Source organism: Podarcis cretensis, assembly GCF_951804945.1.
Source record: "Podarcis cretensis genome assembly, chromosome: 5".
NCBI classification, from domain to species: Eukaryota; Metazoa; Chordata; class Lepidosauria; order Squamata; family Lacertidae; genus Podarcis; species Podarcis cretensis.
In genome coordinates, this window is record NC_137174.1 from 97,120,361 (window position 1) to 97,129,794 (window position 9,434).

Genomic DNA, 9,434 nt, shown 5'->3' on the forward strand with positions numbered 1-9,434 from the left:
TCTTTCAACCTCTTTTGTTGTCCACCAGCATTACGCTCTCCATTTTCTGACCAATGGGGGTTGACCTTTTAACGCAGAACCACCATGATGGGTACTGTGGTCTAGAAGTGCCCTTTGTTAACCCCACCTCTCTCCCTTCTCTCCCCCATCTCTTCTCTTTGCCCTCCTCGCCTTGCCTTTGTAGTGAGATAAAACTCCCGTCGCCCGACAACGCCATCCGCGAAGAGCTCCCGGGGGGCGAGTGGGACACAGCCCGGCTGGAGGGTTGCTGGCGGAAAGGGCAGAACGCCGGTGGCAGCCGCAACTTCCCTTCCTTCCACACCAACCCCTGCTTCCCTTTCTCCGTCCCCACAGGCGTGGGGCAGAGCAGCATCAAGATTGCCCTCCGCCAGCACTGCCCAGATAACAAGTGCCGCCCAATAGGGTTTCACATCTTCCAGGTAGGAAACCTCAAGGACCTACTCTCCCCATATGAACTGACCGGGCCCTGCATTCGTCTTCTGAGGCCCTTCTTCATGTGCCTCCTTCACCTGAGGTCCAGATGGTGGCAACCCACAATAACAGGCCTTTTCTGCCGTGGCTAACCATGATTAAGAATCCACACTATGGTTGGAGCTTCCATAAGTACAACCGATAAACCATGGTTTGGAACTGCTTCTCTCTCTGCTTCTGTGTCTCTGTCTTTGTTTGTCTTCCTCTCTCTCTCTCCTATCTTCTTGGGACTGTCCCTTATCAAAATTCAAATTCAAATTTATTTACGGCTATTGGCCCATAAAATATGTACAAACATAAAAGCACAGAAGCATAAAAAACCAATACATCTAACAACAGAAGGGGAACACCACGATGCAAGGGTGGGTCATTGAGCAGTGACAAATAACAGCTTGGGGCCCGGAAAGATCCAAGGGACGGTTCACAGAAAAAGGAGAACTGGAGACGAGATCCATCATGCACTCTCATCATAACTGTCCGATTAGTTTTTGTTGTTGTTGTTGTTTTTTGGTGGTTTTTGTGTGTGAGATAACCGCATTCAGGAATCTCGCCACCTGCAGAGTTACAGAAGGATCTGTATCCTGCAAAAGCAGTGCGGCATGTGACTCAACAGGCCTGCTAACCAAGCGCAGTAAAGCAGGACCCAGGAATTTAGTCCTAGCTGTGCTATGTAAGGGACAGTTGAACATTATATGTGGAAGAGATTCAACTGTTTTCCCATCACACTCGCATAGCGGAGACACCAAACCCTTGGAAAATCTGTGGCTCAGCAGGTTCGATGGAAAAACATTGAACCTTGCACGAATAAATGCAAGTCGGTGTGGTACAGATGAAAGAGATGACATGTATGATGGAAGGCCAAGTGGTGGGGTTATTCCGTGATACCTGGGGGAGCAGACACCCCCACCCCTGGAGAGGTTGTGTTGATTTACTGTCCCTTATCAGTTCAATTCCTTCCTGAGGCAGACCGGTAGCCTCAAATGTGGTTTATCAGCCATCTTTGAATTTGGGCATAAGAGCAAACTGTGGTTAGCGCAAGCTGTGACTTGCAAACTCCTTCAAACCCCGGTTTCAGATGCTGGTTTCTTGGCCTGAAACAAACCATGGTTCGTGGGCAGGCTTTGGTTTTGTGTTACAATTGAGCCCAGCCGTTGACTTAAGGGAGTCGATACCTGAGGGTCACAGGGAAGCCTTCTTAACAGCCTGCAATCCTTATTAGGTCCCCAGCGACAACAACAACGTGAAAATGCCTTCGTCTTCCTTCCTGCACTTGGAGCCGGTGGTTAGTTGTGTGCCACATTGCTACTCGCAGGAAGTAAGCCAGCTGTGCCGCCTCTCTTCAGGGAATTACGCCATTGTTCCTTCTACATATTTGCCAGATACAGAAGGCAGCTTCACGGTGATCGTAGCTACCAAAATAGACAGGTAAAGCCATGCTTGCTTCTGTTAGATCAGTGTTCCCGAACCGGTTGCCTCCCAGATGTTTGGAACGATCAACTCCCATCAGCTCCAGCACAATGAGAGTTGGAGTGTCAAAATATCTGGAGAGCACCAGGTTCAGAATACAGTGGTACCTTGGTTCTCGAACGGCTTAGTTGTCGAACAAATCAGCTCCTGAATGCCGCAAACCTGGAAGTAAGTGTTTCTGTGGCTTCCAATTGAGTGCAGGAAGCTCCTCCAGCCAATTGGAAGCCATGCCTTGGTTTTTGAACGGTTTCAGGAGTCGAACAGACTCCCAGAACAGATTAAGTTTGAGAACCAAGGTACCACTGTACGTGGATGTCTTTGCAAAACAGGACTGGGCACCTGCCTTGCCTTGTCTCCCCCCATTTTGGCTGGGGAGTCCTGTTCTTTGAGAGTCCTGTTCTAGGAACTGATCCACACTACAAATAGAAAACAATTTTTCACTACTAGGTTTTTTAAAGTAATTTTAATAACATAACAAAATACACAAAATATCATGTACACCAATGAACAATCCATAGTAATAAATAATAAAAACATAATACCATATTTTTCTGTGTATAAGACGCCTCCATGTATAAGACGCCCCCTATTTTGGGGGACTCCAAATTAAGAAAGCACCCCTCAGCAGTACCCATGGATAAGATGAACTCCAATTTTAAACCTAATTTTTTGGTAAAAAAAACCCCTAGTCTTATACACGGAAAAATATGGTATATTTGACTTCCTTTAAGCAATATCTTATTTTGAAATGTGTTCTCTCATTCTTATTTATATTTATATTTAACTGCCACATTTTGTAGTTGACCTCCTTTGTAATGTTTTATTTTGAAATCTGTGCGCTCTGGCTTCCGTCATGGTGTTTTGTTGTGCTAGAAGTCCTGCTGGCCACATGATCCGGAAAGCTGTCTGTGGACAAACGCCGGCTCCCTCGGCCTGAAAGCGAGATGAGCGCCACAACCCCGTAGTCGCCTTTGACTGGACTTAACTGTCCAGAGCTCCTTTACCTTTACCTTACCTATTTTGAAATCTTTAAGATAATATTTTATTGATGCCAATGGTGCCAGTGTAAGCAATGTAAAAAAATAGATAAATATTTCCCATTCTCAACAGAAATTGCCATTTGTAGCTCATGTTTTCATTAGTCCCTCTAATGGCAAAGTCGGGTGGTGAGTGATGGCAAGGTGTGAAGCAAAAGAAGCTTCTTCAGGATATCTCTGAAGCTGTTGGTTAATGATGTAGGACTGGCTCTACATTGTATTTTGCAATAGTAATATCTTCTTTTGCACAGGAAGAGCATTCGGAGCAAGGAGACCTTGGGGCAAAGGCTGCAAGAGGCAAGTGGCACTTTCGAAAATCAGTTCATGTTAAATTAATTGTGTTTTTAATTGCATTTTTAAATTCTCAGCTTGGCACAGGAGGCAGTCGCTTAGAGCAGCAACAGGCCATCCTGGTGCCTTCCAGTTGTTTTTGACTACAACTCCCATCAGCCCCAGACAGGGGGGCGCCAGGTTGGCTGAGGCTGACTTAGGGCACGCCCTGATTCCAAGAGCGGACAGTGACTTGTAGGCTTGTCTGGGCTCTCCTCCTCGAGGCTCCTCCCATCAGTTTCAGTCTCTGCCCCTCTCATCTCTTCCTGCCTCGTGTGGAGGGAAAGGCCATAGCTCAGTGTAGAGCATCTGCTGTGCATGTGCAGAGCGCCCCAGGTTCCAACCCCAGTGGCATTGCCGGATAGGGCTGGGCTGGAGAGCAGAACTCCTGTCAGTCAGTGTAGACAATACTGAGGTATCCACGGACCAAGGGTCTGACTCAGTGATCCTCAGTCATGCTGGAAGATTCCTATCCAGATTCTTGGAAAGAGAGCTGTTACCCATCAGAATGGGTGCCTTCTGACATGTATTTATTTCATAAAATTTATACACTGATTGGATTTTTGTACAAAAAACAAAATATCAAAACTGTTTACGAGTGGGTTTTTTTTTTTCCATTTTGATTGTGTATTTTGTGGTTTTATATTTTGATTTTATTCTGTGAACCGCCCTGAGACCTCTGGGTATAGGGAAGTATATAAATTCAATTAATAATAATAATAATAATAACAATAATAATAATACAATGGTACCCCTGGTTGCGAACGGGATCCATTCCGGAGGCCCATTCGCAACATGAAAGGAACGCAACCCACGTCTGCGCACGCACAGGTTGCGATTCGCCGCTTCTGCGCATGCGCGTGATGTCATTTTGCGCATCTGCGCAAGCGGCGAAACCTGGAAGTAACCCTTTCCAGTACTTCTGGGTTGCCATGGGATGCAACATGAAAACACGTAACCTGAAGCAAACGTAACAAGAGGTAGGACTGTAATTATACTAATAATAATCCCTTTCTCTTTTAATGCACTGCACTGGCTGCCAATTAGTTTCCGGGCCCAGTTCAAAGTGCTGGTTTTGACCTGCAAAGCCTTAAATGGCTCAGGACTGCAGTACCTCAAGGACCTCTTCTCCCCATGTAAACCACCCCGGACCCTGAGATCATCCTCTGGGGCCCTCCGTGTGCCCCCCCCCCCCCGAATGACCTGGGGACTTTCTGCCTCAGCTGACTCTGGGCACCCTGTTACTGCAGACATGGCTCCCAGGCGTGCCCTTCTCCCCTGCCCTTGCACTTCCTGGGCACGTCCAGACTGTCGTTCTTTTTGAGTGGGATTCCAGCACACACAGGGAAAATCAGATTGGGCAATTGTAGCTGACTGTGCAGTCCCCGAGTTTTCCCAAGAGAAACATTGTGCAATAAGGAAAGTGAGGGGGAAATGCAGAGGAGAGTGCGGGGCAACTTGCTTGCTTTGAGGCAGCACCATCTAACCTTCCCAGAAACAGTAGCCAATGTCATTCAAAAGCCAGTGTTGCCTAGTCTCCCTGCAAACAAATCGGGGTGAATACTGAACAGACAGACTGTCTGGAAGAGACCTTGGAGGCGGGCTCTTCTGGACCTTTCAAGTGCTCTGAGAAATGACCACTGGAGTGGCTCAGAAGACAACGTGAACGAGAGGAAAGGAGAAATGCAGCGGCAGGTGATGCCTTCTGCCTGACTCGGTCCAGTATACCTGAAGGAGCATCTCCACCCCCGTCGTTCTGCCTGGACACTGAGGTCCAGTTCCGAGGGCTTTCTGGCGGTTCTCTCCCTGCGAGAAGCCAAGTTACAGGGAACCAGGCAGAGGGCCTTCTCAGTAGTGGCACCCGCCCTGTGGAATGCCCCCCCTACCAGAGAAAAACAACTGCCAGACTTTTAGAAGACATCTGAAGGCAGCCCTGTTTAGGGAAGCTCTTAATGTTTAATAGACTATTGTATTTTAATATTCTGTTGGAAGCCGCCCAGAGTGGCTGGGGAAACCCAGCCAGATGGGCAGTTGTTGTTGTTGTTGTTGTTGTTGTTGTTGTTGTTGTTGTTATGAACAAGCCTGCCCCGGGGTTGGATCAGGCCAAACTGCCACCTCTTTTCATCTTATCATAGGATTGCATATTTGGAAGGGACCCTGAGGATCGCCTAGTCCCATACGGGGATCGAACCTGTGACCTTGGCATTACCAGCACCATGCTCTAACCAACTGAGCTATCCTTTCTATTTCCCAAGGAAGTTATAAGGAGCCCGAAAGAGCCCTTTGGGTTGGCATTGCTAATTTGACCGAAAATCCCAGAGCAAATCTAATAGCAAAACACTCCAGGCACCCCCATAATTGTTCTGCCCCCCCCCCCCATCTTCCCACCATAAGAAAAAGGGGAATACAGTCTCCAAATAGGATCCTGCTGCATGTCTTCTTGAGAGTCCTGAATTTACAAGCCACCCTGGTACTAATTTGCTGGTCTGTGAGCTGCTTTGGTCATGTTAAGCTGACTTTGTAAAACGAAGGGATGGGGAACCCGTGACCCTCCAGATGTTGAGGGACTCCAGCTCCCATCAGCCCTTGCAACCAGCAGAGCCAAGGGGCCGGGGACGGTAGGAGTTTTAATTCAGCAACATCTGGAGAACCACAAATCCCTCATCCCTGCTTTAAAAGCATTGACATCCCTTCTAGTTGTGCTCTTACAGCTTTTGTTGCATATGTGCATAGATTTCTCAGAACAATAAAAAGGCTTTTAAAATCACTCCTGAAAATAGCCATTTAAATAAGTTGCCAGCAGTTGTGATTTATGAGTTGGATGAGCAAGGCAGAGAGTAGCCAGGTATAACATCCGAAGGGGTGGGTGACGAAGAGGCTTTTTAAAGCCTTGCTGGCCTTAAAACTACTCTGTGAGGTAGGTCAGTGTTATTATACTCAGAGCCTGACAGCCAAATCTCCACTCGTGTGTGGACAGTTCTTACTTGGCTTGTTTTTAAATCACCATGGAGAAGCCTTAGGAGAGCCAAGAAACACAGACCTAGAATATCCCTTTTAAAAGTTTATTTCTACAGAGCAGCCTTCATGATTTTCCAAACACGCTTGTGCAGGCCAGAATTCTTGTGGGGTTCAGTTGAGTGCAAGTTAGACACACACACAAATTCAAAAGTAGTTACTTAATGCCACACACTGTTTCTCCAGAGTCGTACGTGCTACGGTTATCTCCCGCTTGGACTACTACGATGTGACTCCATGTGGGGCTACCTTTGAAGGTGCCTTGGAAATCACAACTAATCCAGAATGCGGTTGCCAGACTGGTGACTGGGTGTGGGCACCAGGACCACATAACACCAGCTCCCAGTACGTTTCTGAGCACAATTCAAAGTGTTGGTGCTGACCTTTAAAGCCCCAAACGGCCTTGGCCTAATATATCTGAAGGAGCGTCTCCACCTCCATCGTTCTGCCCGGACACTGAGGTCCAGCTCCAAGGGCCTTCTGGCGGTTCCCTTACTGAGAGAAGTGAGGTTACAGGAAAACAGGCAGAGGGCCTTCTCGGTGGTGGCGCCCTCCCATCAGATGGGAGATAAATAACTACGCAACTTGTAGAAGACATTTAAAGGCAACCCTGTGTTGAAAAGTGTTTTATTATGTTTTATTATGCTTTTATATGTGTTGGAAGCCACCCAGAGTGGCTGGAGCAACCCAGCTGGATGGGCGGAATATAAATATTAAGCACTCCCCAACTCCTAACATTATAAATCTAGCATCAACAAACAATGCAAGTCTTCCCCAAGACATATAAGACTACTTGGATGATCAAGTCAGCTAAGTGGGCACACATCTTACCCCTCCCAGAGAGGTTTGGGATGCTATTGAATGATGTAGCCCTGGTAGCTGTGAGCTCAGGTGTGTTGCTTCAAAGACAAGCTAAAATCTGCTTTAAAAGGCCCTTAGCACCCAATTCAAACTCCCACCCTAGAAGCACGCCCCTCTCTAACTAGCATCCGTGTACTGAAAGCCCTCTCCAGACATATCAGGAGGATTAGGCACTCTGCTTGTTTATAAGAGCTCAGCTTCTCTGAATTCCATGCCATTTGTATCGGACCTCTTGACTGTGTGGATTTCTCCTTTGGACTCTTTCTTGAAGGTGTTTTTTTTTGGGGGGGGGGTAGCCCACAAAACAGCAGTTTCTGTTTTTGTTTCCAACAGTGTGCATGTTTGTTTTTCTTTCATTCTGCAGGTCTCCTTCAAAGCTGTGATGAAAATGTAATTTGGAATTGGCACACCCAGCAAAGGAGGAAGTGGTGGGCGCCTTGAGAAGGGCAACGCTGTTTTTTCTTTAACCTGACGGATGTTGGGCCCAACTGGGTTTTCCCCCCAGGCAGAGTCGCATCTGGTCCTCTTCGTCACCCTCTCTTTAAAATCAAACGGAACGAAATCTCACCTCCAATTCCTCTTCTGTTTGTTTGTTTCAAATACCCCCGTATGAACTGTGTCGAGATCCATGGACTTTGCTTGGTGTACTTCGTTTAGTGCCCTCTAAATATCGGCGGAAAGGCACCGCTGTGCATGTGCTGTGTTCAAATCTGTTCTGCTTCTGTGGTGGTGAGACTTTTGCCCTATGTGTGTGTGTATGTGTGTGTGTTCATAGTGGAAGTCGGTTTCTCGGAGACAAAACCGTTAACCAAGTAAGCTTTGGAAACAGATAGTGGGGATAGGAGGCCAGGAGGAAGCAGACAGGAAATGCTACCATCCTTTCAGGAAGGAAGTTTTTAAAAAGATAGTGATTGCAGCGAGCAATGCTTTCCACATATGCAAGACGCCACTCGCAGCTGGGTGCAGCGTCTTAGGTGCTTGACAATCCCCCCCCCCCCACTGTATTGGCTGTCCCAAACGAGGTGTAAATGCAGGAGGTGGCTTACATTATTTTATTTGAGGCATTTCTATCTTGCTCTCCATTGAAACGTGCAAGACAAAAAATAAAACCAGATTTATATAATAATAATTAATAATATATGGAACCAGTATTGCCTCAAGACAATAACTGTGAATGGGTCCAGTGAGTGAGTAGCCTGCCTGTCACCACCTGTGAACAATTAACCGAAGGGTGAAAAAAGTACGTTTCTAAACCTATTTGTCTTCAGCCCACAAAGGCAGGTTGACAGTTGGGCAGACTTGCTCAAAGCCGCTTGGGAAAACCATCCCCTTAGCAAACCTCTCATCATATCCCCTTAGTGGCTTAGTCCTTCACAGTCAAGACTCCCCCCCAAAAATGAGTATTTCGTGGAAGGTGATAAGTGGACAGGACTTGGGAGGTATAACAGCTCTGTCTAAACTGGATTCCTCTCCCAGCTCCATAGAACAGAGTTGCAAGGGACCTCAAGGGTCATCTAGCCCAACCCCATGCTTCTGTTCCTGCCTCCCATTCCTTTTTCTCAATTTCCCACTGCGCTCTTCCACCACACTCCAACGTTCATTTTTTCAAGCCCTCCGCCTCCTGATTTCGGTGATTCCCTCCACTTGATCAGCTCCACCTTGGCCAGAATCCGGTGAGGCTTGAAGGAAAAACCTCCAATAATCCTGGCTGGAATTTCCTGCCTTAGTTAGCCGCATAGGTGAGCCTTTTGGCCCCGGGGCTGATCTTGCAGCAGCTGGGCTGCAATTGCCCAGAACGTCTTATTTATTTATTTAAGTTATTTAAACAGTTGTGTTTATCTGGTTGGGGAGATTCTAAGGAGCTTCTTTCAGGACAATGTGAGCTGGTGAAGCGAGAATAATCCCCTTTGTAATAAGGCATTGGTTTGAAACTGTTTGCGGGGAGGAAATCGCACGTGACGGATTTAAGAAGAGCTATAATTTTAAAATTATTAGTTGGGGAGAGTTATGCCTCTATAGTTCAAACTGATCTTTTTCCAGATTTCCTTGGAAAGCATTTCTTAAGTGAGATTTTAAAATATTGTATTTTTTTTAACAAATGAGGTCGTCGGTGAAACGTCTTTTGAAAATAATATATTAAAATGTTAAATGGCATTCCGTTCACACGAGCTTTTTTGGTGAGTTGTGTTCTTTCATACTGTGGTGCTTTTTTCATGGTAATGCTTTGCCAGT

The 9,434-nt window shown here is 46.6% G+C and overlaps 1 protein-coding gene and 1 long non-coding RNA gene across 6 annotated transcripts in view; one reads left to right on the top strand and one right to left on the bottom strand.

Moving 5' to 3' along the window:
* CAPN10 (calpain 10) overlaps positions 1-9,370 on the top strand; it is a 33,008-nt gene extending 23,638 nt beyond the window's left edge. For all 5 annotated transcript variants that reach the window (XM_079977920.1, XM_079977916.1, XM_079977919.1 and 2 more), the window contains exons 11-14: positions 185-440; positions 1,712-1,917; positions 3,248-3,293; positions 7,567-9,370. In XM_079977920.1, the coding sequence (XP_079834046.1) occupies positions 185-440; positions 1,712-1,917; positions 3,248-3,293; positions 7,567-7,596 (538 nt within the window). In that variant the 3' untranslated portion in view covers positions 7,597-9,370. The remainder of the gene's footprint in view (positions 1-184; positions 441-1,711; positions 1,918-3,247; positions 3,294-7,566) is intronic.
* LOC307217252 overlaps positions 1-9,434 on the bottom strand; it is a 73,388-nt gene that overhangs the window by 17,668 nt on the left and 46,286 nt on the right. The gene's annotated exons all lie outside the window — the stretch shown is intronic.